The sequence below is a fragment of the Barbatula barbatula genome (genome assembly GCF_947034865.1).
Source record: "Barbatula barbatula genome assembly, chromosome: 16".
Classification (NCBI taxonomy): domain Eukaryota; kingdom Metazoa; phylum Chordata; class Actinopteri; order Cypriniformes; family Nemacheilidae; genus Barbatula; species Barbatula barbatula.
In genome coordinates this window covers 9,115,971-9,134,980 of record NC_136779.1, presented here as the reverse complement: position 1 = coordinate 9,134,980, position 19,010 = coordinate 9,115,971, and the positions used below count along the sequence as shown (strand labels likewise).

At 38.2% G+C, this 19,010-nt stretch overlaps 2 protein-coding genes across 2 annotated transcripts; one reads left to right on the top strand and one right to left on the bottom strand.

Annotated features, from left to right (window-relative positions):
- Positions 1 to 288: 288 nt before the first annotated feature.
- Positions 289 to 4,180, top strand: pigf (phosphatidylinositol glycan anchor biosynthesis, class F). Its single transcript, XM_079476543.1, has 6 exons — positions 289 to 541; positions 737 to 985; positions 1,064 to 1,155; positions 1,236 to 1,352; positions 1,993 to 2,101; positions 3,885 to 4,180. The coding sequence occupies exons 2-6, from the start codon at positions 758 to 760 to the stop codon at positions 3,996 to 3,998; spliced, it is 660 nt and encodes a 219-aa protein (XP_079332669.1). The 5' UTR covers positions 289 to 541; positions 737 to 757; the 3' UTR covers positions 3,999 to 4,180.
- rhoq (ras homolog family member Q) lies at positions 3,387 to 18,875 on the bottom strand. Its single transcript, XM_079476544.1, has 5 exons — positions 18,192 to 18,875; positions 17,876 to 17,934; positions 6,625 to 6,789; positions 5,348 to 5,443; positions 3,387 to 4,880 (listed from the first exon to the last, which is right to left on the bottom strand). Exons 1-5 carry the CDS (start codon positions 18,346 to 18,348, stop codon positions 4,725 to 4,727), a joined length of 633 nt encoding a protein of 210 aa, XP_079332670.1. The 5' UTR covers positions 18,349 to 18,875; the 3' UTR covers positions 3,387 to 4,724.
- Positions 18,876 to 19,010: the final 135 nt, after the last annotated feature.

Sequence of the window (19,010 nt, the reverse complement as noted above, 5' to 3'; positions counted from 1 at the left end):
AAGTGTTTGCAACTAAACTGTAGAGTGTTTAGCGTCGTCTTATTCTAGTAAGATTTAATAGTGTTCTATTGACTACCATCCACCAGACCACATCCCACCAGTAATAGCCAAAACATCACAAGTAGAGACCATATATCATTGTCATTATAACAATTACATCTACTGGAATTTATTTGATGGTATTTGGTTTCTGATGTGATTCTGTGAGCAACAAGACAATTCTTGGGAAATACTGATTTAGTTTTTCTAGCCACTTTTATTTTGCTTAAGCGGTAGGAAGTGATTGCCGGCTTCATTTACCGGAAGTACACGACGGTCATCATGTTTAGTAAATAAAGTGTTCGACTTTCCATTGTTTACTGTTATTTCCATTATTTATAATCCTGACATGTTAAAGAACAGTATCAGTTTGTGTCTTTAAAGGTGTTTTGCCATTTTCATTGAGCGCTGGTAAAACGTGCGACCCAGCAAGTTAAGGTTATTTTTCTGTGGATATTGACTTTAACAAACACGCGCTCCATCAGTCAGTCTTTACATCAGAGTAAGTAAAATAATGAACTCTTTGTAATGATTCATGGTTGACATGTTTTTTTTTGTCGTATTGAATGAATCGATTGATTTTATTGAATGAACCCATGCCATTTAATGCAGAATATCTGTCTTTTCTTCAACCACTGATTTTGTAATTGTTGATGAAGTCGTCCACTAACTGCATTACTCTCATTATTTTTGACAGGTACAGTATTAAACCTTCATCATGTGGGATGTTGAGATCAGGGGGATGGCATCAGCTCATGCCATTATTGTCTCCTCCATATTTCTGGCAACTGTAATTCCTGCTGTGTTTTTGGACAACTTCTCTGTTTATAACACCCACATGGTTTGGCTGTACTCTGTGGCTGGATCTGTAGCTGTGGTCAACATTGCAGTGTTTTGGCTTTTAGGTATAAGCCCACCAACAAAGAAGAACACATTAAGCTTCAAGGTACACTCGAATTCTAGAAGAATACTTTGGGAAATGTAACTTAGTTTTACTTATGTGATGCTTTTGTTTGTTTCACAGATCAATCGATTATTCAGATCCTGTCTGTACTTTCTCCTGTCGTGTCTTTTTTATCATAGTGTGGTAGTACTGTACGGTGCACCTTTGCTAGAGTAAGTAACAACATGTGCTTGCAACATGTGTCTGTTTAGTTCATCAAAAGCACATCTGTAAGGTTTATGTTATATTGTAGGTCTGCCCTGGAGACTTTTTCTCTCGCTGTGCTGCTGTCTACATTCACTACACTGAGATGCCTGTGCATATTGGGTCCTAATATACAGGCGTGGATCCGGGTGTTTAGCAGAGATGGGTGGGTACAGTCATACTTCACTAGAAACCCCCTGTAATGTTTCTTGTTTCGTATACAATATGGAAGTGACACTGTCATAGTCAGCAATGTCTTTTATCCACTAGATGGAGACGTTGGTCAACCTGAAATGAGTGCAACAGTGCACACGCTGTTTCATAGGGATTCTTTTAATGTGCTGTTTAAAAATGACACTAAATCACAAAAAGACATTTTGAAATCCACATTGCTGTGCTAGAATTAATGCTCTTAGACAAAAAGTCCCCCCCATAGCCCCATGAGTTGGGCATGAGCTGCTCTGATCCTTTCTCATTTTGTACTGTGAATTATAAAAATCAGTAAAGCTTATTTGTGTGTTTAGCCTATATGAAAGGCTAAAAATAACTCTGACCATAGGAATTATTTGGGATTGGTGTCCAAGAATGTGATTTTTGTTTATACAGCAGTGATATCTGCTTAAGCAATTTCTCTCTTGAGGGATATACTCTGAATTAAGCATTTTAGCAGTTTTTCATGATTTGTCAGGTTAGAATAGTTACTCCATATTTGTTCATATAAACCTTCTGTATTTTGTCTACAGGAACATGGTTTATTTATATGTATAATTTGTTCAGCAAAGTGATAAGGATGTGATTTTCTTCAGGGCGTTGTCAGTGTGGGACACATCTCTTCAGATTACAACTGGTTGTAGTTTGGTTGGAGCCTGGCTGGGAGCTTTCCCCATTCCCCTTGACTGGGACAGACCCTGGCAGGTTAGTTTTTTGTCTAAACATAAACTACAAAATATTTGACCTCTTTCTACTGTAATGATGACGTGTTTTACATGCTTCCTGGTAGGATGTTGCAGTGGCAGCCTATAATAGTTCCACAAATTCCATGAATTAAAGAAAGTGTTAAAAGACTTAGATTAAACTGGGGTTCTCCTGAGGGTTATTCACGGTTGAGTCCCGCCTGCGATGATAATTCCATTTACTGTATATCTAAATGAATTGCTGTCATTTACGGCTATAGACTGTCAAGTAAAGCAAAACCCCCCATTAAACAGTATTGATTAATGAAAAGCTAGGTTAATTATGCTTAGAAAACCACTGAGATTTGTGCAATTGCAGCAGAATTTCAGGAGTCCCTCGGTTTAAATGTGATTTCCTTAAAGGTATAGTTCACCCAAAAATAAAAATACTGTCATGAATGACTCACTCTCTAGTTGTTCCAAAACGTTTGATTGAACTTTGTTTGGTTGAACACAGGGAAAGATATTTGGATGAATACTTGTAAACAAACAGTTCTTGGACCCCATTGACTCCCATTGTAGGAAAAATTACAATGGCAGTCAAAAGTGCCCCAGAACAGTTTGTCATATTATTCAAAATAACTTATTTTGTGTTCAACGAACCAACAAAATTATAAAGTATTTTTTCCTACTACAGTAGTCAATGGGGTCCGAGATGTGGAATAACTCGAAGGTGAGTAAATGATGACAGAATTGTTATTTTTGGTTGAACTATCCCCAATTCACTGTTCTCAAAGCAAAGAGGGATGGCTCTGGTAGTTCAATTATTCATGACATGTACAAAGACATCGATCAGAGACCAGTGTTTGCCCTCCTTTTGCCCTTAAAATGTCACGCTGATGTTTCCCATGTGTGCATTTGACACGCTCTCTGCACACAGACGTCTAGACGTGACCCCAGATATGATGCTGACGCATTATGGCAGTGAGGAAGCTGGGCGGTTTGGCTGGGATAGAGTGAAGACATGATAGGAGTGTGAACTAATGAGAAATGAGGGCGGTTGAATCCAGATCTGTTCCTTTAGAGAGGAAGTAGTGTGACAAGCCACTGTATGGACCCATATCATTTTCAAAGTTATGAGATAATGGAGAAATCAATCTTACTGACAGCTTTTTAATTATGAGATTTTGTGTCAAACCTTCGTAATTTTGCGACAAAGTTTGAGGGGAAGTATTTTATCTCAATTTCAGTAAATTTACTTTTAAAAATGTTCATACTAGAAAGTCATAAGAAATAAGTCAAAAATTACAAGTTATAAAAACCTGTTTTATAGACAGTAAATATTTTGAGGCAAGTCATTAAATGTACCTTATATTCACTGCACATAGGGGATTCATTTTTTTTCTCTCACAAATCCATTGTGCCTTGAAATTTTTGTTCTGCATTCCATATTTACGGTTTGACTGCAATATAAATGTTTATTTTTTTCACAATGTGCTGGAAGCTTTAAAGACCACTCCACAAGTTTGCATTGACTGCAAGAAATTAGAAAAGTCCAATAACGTTTAAAATCACTTGTTTATACAAAGCAAAAATTCTAAATGCAAAGCAGTCAGCGCAGACCTGAGAGGCAAGGCCACAAATACAAACAGTAACACTCAACAAACAAACTCTACTTTAAAAAACAAAAAAGCAGTCTTGTATACAAAATTTGGTTGGTAAAACACCACAGTGATTTTGCAGTCAGTTTGTGCTCCTGCAGGTTTAAATGGTTTTGATCTTTGTTTTGTGAATCCTCTCTCTAGGTTTGGCCTGTTTCCTGTACGCTTGGCGCAACTGCTGGATTTCTGACTGGCCTCCTTGTTGCACCTGTTTGGATCCACTTGCATCGAAAACTTCTCACTTACAAGCTTAAATAAGGAAAAGAAGCACTTTAAGTCCTAAGCCACTGGTAACTTAGAAAGAAATCCAGGCATGTTTTTGAAACATTTTTGTCCTCCCAGAAGCGTGAGAGCCAGATCCTAGAAAAGACATTGACTCTGAGGCCACATTTACAACAATTAAAGTCTGTTTTTTGTAGAATAAAATATTTTGTCTCTTGTATGCTCCTCATGGCAGTATATTTACTTCAACGTTCTTCTTCTTCCATAATATAAAGTGATTACCAACAGAAGAGTTTTGTTAAATGCAAATGTTTTGCAACTCAAATCTAGACACAGGGTTTCCCTATTTGAAGTTGAATAAAGTCCTACTTCTGTAAATGACACATGGGTTTGGTTGTGCTGTTGAGGCTGTCTAGGTTTCAACCTTAAAAGTGAACTTGTGCTCACAGAGCCAGACATGAAAAGCTGATTTTCGTTTAGTCTACTGTACATCTTTCATTTTCGATTCTCTGTGCTTGTCAATTCTTAGAATTTAGAATCTCCAACCATTTTCCTTGTAGGCCATCTCATTGTTTAGTGTTTGTTTCAATTGTCCTTGAAGAACATTTCTTTTTGAACGATGTTCTTCTCATTCCCCCCAACCTGGACTATGAGCCTCAATTGTGAACACTATTTGTCGGTGATTGCATCCAGTCATATTGGTTGTTCTCTGGTTGTCAGTTCATCGTGGCATCACCGTCAATTGTTGTCTGTAAGTCCATCTCATGTGATCAGACAGCAGTTGATGCAGCGTGGGCCCAGTCTTCGCTTGAGTACACCTTTCTTAGGGGCCAGAATGGCTATAATGGCCTCATCAAACACAGTTTTCAAGCCTTTCTGCGTCAGCGCCGAGCATTCGACATAACAGCAGGCACCAATCTGGAAAGCCATAGAAACGGTCTAATGAGACATCATTTATTTCCAATATCACCTCATAAGCACAATTTCACATGTATGCATTCGCCAAGTGCTTTTATCTCATGGTGCACTAAGACCATACATTTCGTCAGTTTGTGTGTTTCCTGAGAACCCCAGACATTCAGGCTTTGAACATTTATTAAGATTTTCGTTCTGAAGGTCTTTGCACATAAAGTCTGAAATTGTGCGCATTTGTGTTTCCGTTTGTACGGTGTCCCTGAATTGTCAAAACACCTCTCAAAATGCTTGCTACGGATGCAAAAAACGAAAATATCGAAAGCGGTGTGTAAATGTGAGTGACACAATGTGAGGTCGTATTTGTTTTTAACGTGCAGAAAATTTCGGATGCAAATTTCGGACTCAATATGCAATCGGCCTTCAAAATTTCATTTTACATTTAGGAAGAGGAAGCTTTCCTTGTCCCTCACCTCCTTTGCTAGCTTTTGGCCTTGTTCTGTCACGATGGGCTTTTCCTTCACATCATTTAGCTTGGCAATAGTCTTGGGATCATCCCGCAGGTCAATCTATAGCCAAAAACAAGAGACAAGACATAGTTAGGCCTAAAATTACACGGAAAGCCCAATACTTTGATTCTGAGAGAAGCGGTTAAATGAATAGTTAACCTAAAATGAACCATTACTGTCAAATGAGTATGATGTTTGAATTATTCAGCTTTACCTTTTTTGTTTAGTATAAAGATCTAAGACTTGAGTAAATAACGACAGCATTTTTATCTTTACAGTTGTAGAACTACTTCTTAACTGCGCACATGTGTTTCACATTTCTTTAAGAATAGTAGGAGACGCCATATGATGAGGTTTGTTTTAGAGCAGCAAGGAAATTCAATCCAAGACCAGATGGTTGCATACGTCTACAAACTCCCCTTTCACCTAAAAAGTTTCTCTACAGTTGCCTTGCAGGGTCTCGGTCTTCACTGTTTCCAATTAAAATTCCGTCTCATCCAATTCTGACTTTCTGCCAGCTACCCCAGATGTATATAGAGGCGTTCTCTATACTTCTACTAAACCATTGCATCCCTTATGTTATCCCACACAAACATATTGCATGCATTCTTTTTAATTAGCAACTTATTATTATTAATGAATATAAATATGACCTGTATTTTTAAAATACTCAAATCTAACAAAGATGAACTCACAGATGTCAGGTTTAATCTCTCAGTATGTTGAGGTGAAAAATATGTCGGGAAATATTAGGAAAGCCATTCTAACTTGATGCGATTCATATGTTGGTAAAGATTCACTTTGGCAGTGGAGTTTTGTAAACACAGAGGCAAGCGTTCTCATGCTTTCAGTTCTGCACAACTCTTTTCGGCTCCCTCTGCTATCGATTACTCTGCATTTGTATTCACCTCACTCAGGGGTCTGATTAAGACCGGTACCGTAGACGCAGCAATAAACATGACCTGACAGGACTGGAGTTGATGACAAATAGCACCTGCCAAGCCACACCTGTGATTCACAAGGTATTGTAGAGGTTTGTAAGGCCATTCATAAATGAATCATCACTAAAATACTGGAAACTGCTTATAAAACAAGATGGCTGAATATTTAAAAAAACATTTATACTGCACGCATGTTTTACATGCACAAGGAATCCACACCACCGTTTTACTTTTCATTTAAATAACTATATTTTAATAAACTAAATTATGCATATGTTGTTAAGTGTGACGTGTGCATACCTGAGTGCCAATGAGCAGGTAAGGGACATTGGGCGCATATTCCTGAAGTTCAGGCACCCATTCCTCTCTTACATTCTGGAAGCTTGCGGGATTCACCACCGAGAAGCAAATGAGGAAGACATCCGTCATGGGGTAGGACAGGGGTCGTAGGCGATCATAGTCCTCCTATCAGAACACAGGACTTTGGGTCAAAACAAGTATGCAATGACTTATTCAGGGATGTTTTTGTTATTGTTTTAGAAGAAACATTAAAAAGTCTGACAGTAAGATACAGAGTTCCCATATAGATTAAATCCTTTCACATCTTTAACCGTATGTGTTTGGAACACAAAGTGTCAATCCTCCTCTACAAATCTTTTACTAACAGGGTGCTTCTCATGAAATCTTGGTTTCGAGATGTCAAACTTGATTTTCCTAACACTCGCATCAACACATTTCTTTTTAGTTCATTCAAAACATCATGTTTGAATACATTATTTTTAAACTCTAACATGTTTTACATAAAAAAGGCCTTAAAAATGATCATTACCGTAACCACAACTGTCAATCCCATAGCATGTTTTACTTAAAAAAGCAAGTCTTTATTAATCAGTTATGAAGTATTTTTTTATTCAGAAACCTATCTTTATCGGGAACGAGAATGAAAAGTTAATGTACACAGCATGACAAGAGAATATTAAGCTTTTAACTAGAAATATATAAAGTAATCTGGTAGCAATCGGAAAGTTACTGGCAGATGTGTTTCTTTACATAAAATCAAATCTCTGTGCGTTTAGACAGTCTTGTTATGAGTTACATAATTTTTTTTACGGAGGATGAGAACATCATCATGGACACTTCTTTTAAATCTTAAATCTTGACCCAACAACATCTGCCACTGTATTGAATCACCGGCCACAAATGTCCTGCAATAAAGCATTATCAGCCGTTGCGCAGTCAGAAACTACACCGGCATGAATGATAAAGCACAGATTAATATGATTTTAGACGACCCAAAAATCCATATTTCATTCACAAGTGTTTTCCCATTTGCCCTCAAACATCTCTGAGGCAGCAACAGAAACCAGAGACCCTATACCAGATAAGCCTGGATTTACAGAGGACATGTGACTGATATTTTTGGGAGCTTGTTTATTTCCCCGTCTGTATTTGTGCGTCTCCATGCCCTGGGTGTGTGTTTGTCTGTGTTTGCATCCAATTATCCACTGTTATTCTTTTAAATGGGAGTGTGTCTAAACTATAACAGCATGTGCCTCTGGCATCATTTGTGACACGCACTGATCTGAAATTCAAGCATAGAAACGTGAAATAGGTTAGCCTCAGACATTTATTTACCATGACTGTTTCTCGTATATATGAGCATCCATCCAAACTGTGAGACTTTACCAGCGACTGCCAACTGAAGATTACAAGTGAGAAAACACTTCTGTGAGCGCCATGATGCCCTTCAAGGTTTCTCACACAAAGATTATCCAGTTGGACACTGTGAGCTGCATCCAGTAAACACATATGAGCAGTCGTCTGCATCAGCTCTATATCAACGGGTAGGACCCAAAACAGATTGTAAATTGATATATAATCTGTCTGTTTTAACTTGAAACTGTCAAAGTTCCAAGGCCCAATGTGCTGTTCTCTGGCAGAAATATTAATCTATGATCGGCTCGAGAATTACAGTTGTAGTTATAAAGCACCTCAGAATACAGTGACAGAATACGCCACATTCTGCGAGACATTTTTGCAAGTGTATGTTTGTCCCTGAGGGCCACTTATGATATAAATACACCCATCCTCTGGCCGGTTGAAGCATTCTACAGGGGATGAGGTGGGAGAGGGTATTATTTACAGCTGGCGAAAAACTGAACACAGAATAAGGCAACACGTTACCCACGTCTCTTTCGTAACTTATGCTTGTCCAGAGAACACATGTTTGCATATTTATTTCATGTTAGGGAGTAAATGAAATTGCAATGATACTAACTTACAATAACGTCAAGGGGTAGGCTTGCAAAAATAAATTGTTGCATCCTTGTAGAATGTCTTCCAAATATATTTCTTTGTGTTTGTGCAGAACGAAGACATTTTATACACGTTTGAAACCATTTTTGGTTGAACTGTCCCTTTAAATGCTGCGGTTCATTACTAGGTCGACCATTTAACTATGTTTATCCTATCAATTTATCTGTTCATTTATTTTTATCCTTACACATTTTCCTAAAATTATATTCAATCTTTGGATTGTCATAAATTGCCCATGCATGTATTAGACTCGTAAAATTGCTAAAATTAATGTATTGGAGCAAAAGATGCATTCTATTCAAAAGCGAATGCTCACCAAGAGCAGCCTGAAACACCTTGTGTACTACGTCAGTTAGTTGTATGATTTTCCCAAGACCGCCCAAATGTAAACGCAAGTAAGGTGGTAACCTGTCAGCACAATTACTTTGGAACCTGATGTTCCAAATATCGTAAAAGCACATTTCCGTCACATGCTTGCAGTATTCGACCAATCTCAATGCACTGGTTAACTGGGCAATCATAGCACACCTCGCTTTTCAGAGCGATGGGCTTTGTACAATATCTGTACTCTCAGAAAGGAGGGGCAAAGAGGCGATACAAACATGCACGTTTTTTTAAATGTATACACATTGCCGTGTCATGTGACCCCTTTAGAGTTGCTTATTAACATAGATTCCCCCACATATCTTAAAACATACCTAATATATTTATCTAGTTCATTGTAACTCATTGTTAATCAACCTGTTCATAAAAAGGTTCAAATACATTTTGCCTATGGATAAATGTGAAAACCAGTTGATTAAAAACGTTATTATATTAATGCCTTTTCCCTCTGAAAAGACTGTGATGTTTTATCACGATCCAGAGCTTGTTAATAATGAAATATGTGACATTTCTGTGGAAAGCGTGTGTGCGTGAGGTCTGCTCTGTGGAGCGCTGCGGGAAATGGATTGGAAAAAAGAAGTCTAATGCAGGGAACCTGGAAACACCCTTTACAGCTGCCTGCTGTCATCATTACCATAAAGCTCACCCTCCAGCTGATACCACCAACATCTGCGCTCACAGAACACACGCTGTCTCTGAATAGACGCATTTCTCCTGGTGTAAGATTGTGACAATACAGTCAATTGTATACCATCTCTCTACACACATGGTACTGTACAATCCGACTCCTGACTCTTCTCTCTCTCTCTCTCTTTTACAAAAGAAAATGTCTGAGAGTGGGACTGTCATGTGTTATCTGTACAGAGACGCCCTTTCCTTGCTACACAGACTAATAATTTATCTTCCTACCTATGGAATATTTCAAATGTGGCATACAAGTACTAGGAAGATGAGAGACTCACCTAAATTATTGAGTTTCTAATATATAGAAAAAATATGTTCAAATTCAATACGTTGTGCTTATCAGATTTATTATTCAATTGTATTGTGTTATATAAATATTACATCAGCCATCGGCTTCACGGCTGCTTAGACATCGCCGACCACTAATGTTGTATATCTTATTCATAATGTCTTGGCCCCTCTTTCATTCCTCACATTACAGATAAGATTCTAATCTGCCTGCCTGTATAATACTGTAAGATGCCCACAATCAGAGAGAGATAGAGAGAGAGAGAGAGAGAGAGAGAGAGAGAGAGAGAGAGAGAGAGAGAGAGAGAGCAAAAGAAAGTGTTCTTCCCATTAAAGTCTCCCTGATCTCCATTTTACTGCATTTATTCATGGCTGTACTCGGAATTACATCACATTTCAACTCATGTGTGTATGTATGTCACGTGTGACTAAGACGTATTGTACAATACAATACATTCTGTTGATTCTCCGTATATTGAAGTGTGTGTTATGTTTATCTATGTACTATGTGGATTTGCTGTGGTGCAATAAGTGGGTCAATCTGCAGTTGATACTCGTTTTGCTGTTAGCACCTCATTCCTTACATAACAGAGCAGGAATATGAAAGAATGAGACATCTAAAATTATCCACAAGCTCCACTTATACAAGTTAGAGAGGAAAGCAATGTATGAAATGCAATGTAAGAACGGATGATATTCTACGGATGGTTTTTTACATTCGCGATGGGATGCAGGGAGGGAGGAATTGATGAGGGATGGGAGATAAAGAGAGGGAAGGGGAAACGTTCCTGTGCCGTTCTACAAAGATTATAATTCATGGCTGTGGGAGATAAAGAGAGGGAAGGGGAAATGTTCCTGTGCCCTTCTTCAAGGATTTTAATTCATGGCTTTGTGTTTACTCAAACGATGCAGATTAATTGAAGCTTGCTTTGTGCTATTGCGACTAAACAAGCAAGCAGGTAGATCACTCAGCCCAGATAAACCTCACTCAGGTCTGTTCCCTCTACTCTTTTTCCGGAGGTTGAATCAGATTCTGCACAGATGCTCCATACTCCTTTTTAACTACCAATTAAAACAAACCACCTGATTAGTGACATGTTTACATGTGGTCCAAAACACGGCAGTGCCTCTATTGGTCTTACTCCAAATTCTCTGGCTCTGGTGCTGGTGTACACAACAGCCTCTGGAAAACCATACTACCTCAGCACACTTCTACAGGATTAGGGTTTTTGCTGCTCTTTTGTTCTAAAAAAATTTAATATTTTGACATTCTGACAATTTCTATATAGTGCTGAGCAACGATTAGAATATTTAAGATAAGATAAGCGTATGGCTTAAGGAGGGGAGACGAATGGAGTGGTATGTTCCATCAACTGAAATGTCCAAGTAAGAGTTCGGCACCTTTCATTCTGGTGTTCCTGGTTCATGCTTGCTCTTCAGCAGTCTTATAGGCCAACCCACGAATGCTCTCACTGGTTGCCTGAATGTTCGACCGATCAGGCGGCACTGCATTAAAAACAGACATCATCTGGTAAAGGAAATTTCCATGGGGGCTCTGGAACACTTTGGAAAACCATTGTCACAGTTCGTCGCAGCATCTACAAGTGCAAGTTAAAACTCTACCATGCAAAGCGAAAGCCATACATCAACAGCAACCAGAAACACAGCCGACTTCTCTGGGCCCGAGCTCATCTGAGAATGACTGATGCAAAGTGTACTGTGGTCTAGGGATGCAGCCAAGGATTTAGTGAGCCCCGTTGGCAAACTATTCTCTTTCCTAGAGTAATGCCCACCTACCGCCCATCTGATTTGTTGGGAGTCACGAGGCACTGGAAGGATTGGACATACTCGCACTGAGAGCATTTGCTAGTTCGAGCAGCTTCAGTGATCGCGCATCAGTTGACGGAATAGGCATTTGCACATTATTTTAAGTCATGCCATTTCACAAATACAAACCAATCAAGTACTTGTGTGCTCTCAAAGGACGATCTTCAGTCAGTGCACTCAGACAATACATGTGCACACGGGACACAGACGCCTCTCAAACTGCTCGCAACAACTGTCAGATTGAGTTAATTTCGAAATTTATTACGCATAAATGTTCAGACATAAATGTTATAATGCCGTATTGGCGAGTATACACATAAGCACAGTTGGTTGTCTTCAGTGATTAAATGTGAACAGCATCTGTAATAAGTGTTATTCCGTTATGTCTTAACGCGCCGCCACATCTTTTTTTATTACTGCAGAGAAATACTACAGTAATTTTGGTCATACAAATAAGACCAATACCTGATTCGAAACTCAGATTGGTCTACTTTTATTTGTGTGTACTCATTACCTACAAAATGTTTTGCTTTTGTAAAAGAATGAAAATATACGGGCTGTGCTTTCAACTCTCTCCGCGTCATTAAAACAGATCTAAAACTCTGCGAACACTGGGGGGTGTTAGTGACATCTAAGAAGGCAACGTTAATGCAGAAAGGTACATACAGGTTTTGGAGCAAAAACGCCGCCATCCAAGGAACATCTTTTTCAGGGATGTCCCTGCTTATTTCAACAGACCTTTCTCCCACTGAAAATGTGTAACGCATTATGTAGGGCTAAATAAGACAACGCAGACCCCGGACTGTTGTGCAACTGAAGTTGTATGTACATCACGCAAGAATGAGAATAAATTCCACCTACAAAGCTTCAACAATTAGTGTCATCAGTTCCCAAACGCCTATTAAGTGTTGTTAAAAGGAAAGGTGATGTAACAGAGAATATTAAATATCTTGTCATTGTGGTGTATTACATTAAGTATGGGTCAAAAAGAATTTGCAAGTCACTTTTTTTTTACATTTTATACAACGTCCCAACTTCATTGGAATTGGGGTTTGTAAAATAGTACTTAAATTGTGTTAATGCACAGTAAAATAATTGTCGTCGTTATTTCATTAAACAACTTTTTTATTTCTAACGTTTTGCATTTATCTGCTAAATTATTACATATGAACATAAACATGACTGCTTATCTATCGAAAAACTTAATATGCTTAAATATAATTTACATATTGAAGTATCCCCAGTGGCCGAAGATTGGTGCACTTTGTATGTCCCGCCCCAACTTACAGTATAAAACATACAGTATTGGCAAAAGTGAAGTCAGGAGGGGCATATTTGTTCAATATTTCCCTTTAATGCCTCGTGCAAGTACAATTTATATGGTGCCAAATGGACATTTCAAATTTATTTGGCAAAAAGGGCAAACTAAACCATTATATTTTAATATAGAAACAACTGCACAGAAAACAAAAAGCTCACTGAAATAAAAATGTATAAACTGATCGCAATGTGAACTGTCATTAGCATTTGGTCCTCTGTTGTGGTAACGTCATTCTCCTGGGCACATGTGTAATCTTTTATTTTTTAAGACATCTTCAAATTTTCATACTCCAAACACACCAATAACCCACACAAGACATTTTTAATGCATTGTTAATGAACAAAGAGCGGAAATGTCAATTGTCCAAAGTTGGACATCAATTTTGGCAACTACTATATAACTATACATGCATGTTAGTGTATGCATGGGTTCAAACTCAACATTCTTCTTTAAAACCAGAAATAGAAAGTCCTCCTGGGAAGATTCAAAGCTGTTTTGAATAAAAGAAACAAAAGATCTGAGAGCTTTTAAAATATTAATCTCATCATTCCACCATGACCAAATCCCTTCTGGTTATTTGGTTTGTCGTGAGGTAGCTTCAAGCCCATGGCAAGAGAAAAATGTCTTACAGGGTGAGGGTGGGAGTCTCCTGGATTTAAAGAGAATCCAAATTACCGCTGTTGTTCACATCTGGGGCAATTGTTCCCTATTTGAAGCTCAGTAAGAAGAGCATTTCAGCTCAATGCACACTTAAACCATCACATCTATGGAAGCAGGTGAAAGGTTACACTCTAAAAAACACTGGGTTAAAAACATGCAGGATTGTACTTTTACGATCCAGTATATTTTAAATTTGCAGTCTTCGGTTTCACACTCCAGTCATTTTTAAAGATTTCATATTATTTTAAGGTGAGCTTAAAGAAAACATCACAAAGATTCAGTGTGATGTCAACATGAAAAAGTATATTGTCAATATTTTTGTTCAATGTTAAACTATGTCAAATCTTGAATATTCATTTTGTAAAATCTTGTCCTTTATGTTAAATGTTAAATGTATTAATTAAAAATTGTTGCTGCTCCTATTAAAATCAGTGTGTTCTCCCATTAAGCTCATCCCCCATTGAAAGTATACAGTATACTTCATAAACAGACTTCAATATTCACATATGGCTTTAACTTAAAGGTGATCTTTTTTTAAATGATCAATTAATTATTTATGCATCAAGATTACAACATCGAGATGGAACTAGTTTTTTTTCCAATGATGAAAGAGGCATGTTATCTGTTCAAAGAGAAAGCCATCAGAAACCAAATAGGTAATGTCAAGTTTGCATAAGATATATATATATATATAAGTTCATATTCATTTAATGAGAGGCTACATAAATGTGGTCCTGCCTGTGAAAACCCAGCTAAAGTCATGTTTTGCGTTTAACTGTTCTCTACATCTTAATCTAATTTTTAAAACATTCATTTCCCAATATAAATTATTTTAGTGGACTGTTTTTTGTGATTGACTCTGTACTGTATACCTTAAAAGGTTGTTTAGAATAAACAAGATTTTTTCATTAATAACATGAGCTTATTGGGATCAGGGGTGTGCTTAAAGGGTACATGAATGTACCCAGTAGCACAGCCAGACTTTTATCGTTACATTATGTTCATTTGAATTCAAATGCTTTTGTCATTTAAAATAAAAGTTTTTTGTATGAGAGATTCATATTCATATTTTATTCTCACAGAACATTTTGTGCTCAAATCTAAATGTCTAGTGGACTCAAAATGTCTGAATGTAGATTTTGGTGAGATTAATGGCAACGTTGTCATTTACCCTACTTTTATTATTTGAGTTGCCCATAAAGTGCCTTTGTGTAAAAGGGTTCAGTGAGTTGGTAAGTGCAATGTAATGTGGATGAGATGACAGTTAAAAGTAAACCAGTAAAGCTTTGTTAAACTCCCTGGGGTGGCTGTATGTCGCATATTCTTTAAAGCCGAATGCATTCTGCATATACCCGTTTTGCCTTCATATTTATTAATTTGTCAAATGCTTTTATCCAACTTACAAATGTAGAAAACAAAAGGGATTCATCCCAATGAGGCAAAAACATTAGAAATGCTGAAACAAAAAAATTCTGAAAAGGGAGTAACAGGGTAAAAAATAGTTAAAGCGACAACAAGCAACTCCTGATCACTGTTGCTGCCCCACGTGGTTGATAATTGAAATTGTCTGTCAAAACTGTCGTAAGGATTTCCCGCTGGTAGCTCAATACACGTGAGTTTGTTTACAAAGCCGATGATAGACCCGGCAGACACAGATACGTATATGTAAACTGTATATGTAATTGTACTGTTTTTGAAATCAGCATTTCATCTACGTTGTATACCACACGGGTGCCAACTCTATGGGCTGTACTACAGGGCGATGCTACGATTCATTTTCGATTAATTGCAAAGCCCTAGTGGTGTTTTTTTAGTCTTTAATTTACATGCACTACACAAATTCATGACGAAACACGACAACAGCAACCAACACTGGTAACAATATATTATCTTTCAGCTACCTTTAGGTTATAAAGTATGAAAGCGGTGGTGCGCCAATAACACAGATTAATAACAAATACGTTCAAAAGCACAGGACGGTAACAAAAAATTTACAAATCCAGGAGCGGGACCGCTAGGTCTCCATCCGTTTTGCAACCCGTTGCCTCTTTCAGCTCGCGCCACAGAGTGTGAGCCCATCCGATATGGATTTGTGACCGAACACTCTCTCGCTTTCTTTTCTTTGCTTCCTCCGACAAAACCCTCTTTGTTTTATTGGCTGGCTTTGCCATGGTGATGTTTTGGTTTGTTTCGTCTTATTGTCTGCTCTGCTGTTGGTTAACTTCTCCCAAGGCTACGAGTAAAACTTGTATGCCGTAAAGCAGGGGACAGGCTGGGATTGTACACCAAAGTTACAATTGCAATTTCAGCTGATAGGAGGCTGCTTAGGTAGCAACGGCAGTACAATTCGTCCAGTTAAAAGTAGTCCTACAAGTAAAATAATTTTAGAGACATTATTGTTAGGTCAAAAAGTTGCTTGTTGTCACTTTAAATAAAAATACAGCATCAGAGACTGTTAACGTTGATAACTTTTCTAGTTTCTGTGTGTAATGTAAAATATTCTCTTCAGAGCATGTTTAATAAATAACTCATGATCATTACAAAAGACAAACACATCTGTATAACATCAGCTCTAAATTTTACCCAAGCTTTCCTTCCTGTTCCTGGGCTAAATGAACCCTCTTGATCAACTGATCAGTTGTGGTTTCTGTATGGTCCTAACTGATGCCAGGTGTGGATAAAACGTGCATATGGGAAGGATTTTCCATGTTTGAACTTCTTGGAAACTTAAACCTCACCACTTGGCCCTTCACTATACTTTTACACATCTGGCCTTTTTAGATGGTACCCAACGGAAAAAAAGCAACCATGTAAGATGCAATCCTTCATTATATTCAAGGACTGTAAGCTTCAAAGTGGATGTGTTGGATTTGACAGTAATTTGGGTGCATTTATGTGCTAAAAAACTTTAACCTGCTTACTGGCAAAATCAGCATGCAAATGTGCATTTTGCATGTCTTCTATGCAAGAATGTCTATGCTAACACAAAGCATTATATGCACTCTGATGTATTTATTGATACAGCAATGGAATGTTAATTGAAATCAGCCGTTTTCAACTTGTGGTTTGAAAGAAAAACTGATGTGAAGCTTGTTTGCTGTCAGCAGAGAAAAATGTTTTACTGGACATGCAGCCCATAGTATAAATCATGGATCAAAGACCAGTCCAGACACATTCAGATTTGAGATGTTTCCAAAAGTAACAGCCCAGAATGCCTATGAATAATTCGCCTTGGGCAATACGAACATTACCAAATACAGGACTCAAGGCTCAATCTACATTTCTTCAAGACTGAACTGACGCACAAAATGCACTGAAATGGCGCATAAAATGCACACTCGTAGCAACTCAAACATTTTAAAGGGACAAGTTACCAAAAGATATAATTCATTTATTCATCAAGTCATAATTTATTCACCCTCTAATTAAACACAGAGAAAGATATTTAGAAGAATGCTTGTACCAAACAGATCTAAGCAACCACTGAAAAATTACAATGGTAGTTAAAAGTGCCCAAGAACTGTTTGCTTTCCTACATCTTCAAAATATCTTCTTTTGTTTTCAATGTAACAAAAACATTTATAAAGCAGTTTTTCCTACAATGGTAGTCAACGGTGGCCAAGAACTGTTCGTTACAAGCATAATTCCAAAAATTCTTCAGAACAAATACATTTGTAAAGATTTGGAACTTCTTGAGGGTGAGGACATTTTGAGTGAACTGTTCCTTTAATGAATATTCATGTAAGTGTAAGTGTATTTCCTCAGAGGTTTTGCCTTTCAGGTCAAGGATTTTAATTGTGAACAGCAACATCTTGAGAAACTTGATTGATACAAAATAAAATGATAAGTAAATGTGTGATCCTGTTATTGCGTTTTCAGCTTCACATGTTTATATCTGTGCCCTGAGGGACTTCAGTGTGGAGGCACCTGTTGAGTTTGGCAGGGACTGGGCGACTCTCTTTACGCATAAACACAGATGCTAGGTAACGAAAGACTTCAATGGAAAACATCTAAAATAGTCGTGGCTAATAAAAAGACCCGGGTCAAAAAGAGAAAATGGCTTCAGCCTACCTGACCCGCAGTGTCATACAGCCCCAGCAGGTATTGTTTCCCCCCAACCGTCACACTCACTGAAAACAAAACGTATTTTGGATTTAAATGATTATATCACACGCATTTGCAATGTTTTATTTACAATGGTAATAACTGCGGGAAAAGGGATGCTACACCAGTTGCGCCCTTAACCCACAGGTGGTTACCATCATAGAAACATGCAAATCACTCTTCAGTTATCACCGATTGAACTTAAAATAAATGTTTCTATCAAACACGCGTTGGAATTTGTGTTAACGTTAATAACGTCGCAGTATTATGCGGATGGGTTTACCTGCATAATGATCAAACACGGTAGGCACGTATTCCTCTGGAAAGGCGTCGTTGGCATAGCTCATCAACAGACAAGTTTTTCCAACGGCGCCGTCGCCGACGACCACGCATTTCAACATGATCCTGCCGGTACCGTTTGCCATGCCCATAAAACACATGAATTCACCATCTTCAGCTGCTCGGTCCTGCTTTATTACTGATAATGCGCCTAGCACCAGCAGCCCCTAGCTCGGTCTGAAACGCGCAAAGAGCCGAAATGCCATTTCCTCCACCCCGCTTCCCAAATTTGGCATGACTGAGGTTTTTTCAATACTGGCACACTCCGAGCGCGTGGCGCTACAGCGCATAGGACGCACGCGATTGACTTCGCGTCGTCAAGACATCCAGGTGAAAGCGACAAATCCCCGATGGCGGGGCGCGTGAACACCGCTGTACGACCCCTCTGCTGTTCCACTTTCCCTACTTTCCAACCCTTGTATCACCTCCTAAATAACTCTTGAGCCAAACACGGATTGACTTGCGACAAAGGCGGGGTAACAACTCTGGATCAAGGGACCTAGTATAAAGCTTTGCTGTCGTTTCGTGTCATGATGGAAGCCAGGCTTTTCAAGCCTTTTCTGTGAATTTTTAGAGGACGGTTAATTTAAATTATATTTAGACCCGCAGAGAAAGAACGCGTAAAGGAAATCGCCAATGGTTGCCTGGTTGCTCTAATGACATCACGGGTGGTTTCCTGCGTTGTGTTTCCAACCATTCATTTAAAACAAATTGTTTTACTATGTAACTTGTTGTGCTTGTCATTTATATTATGTAGCAATTG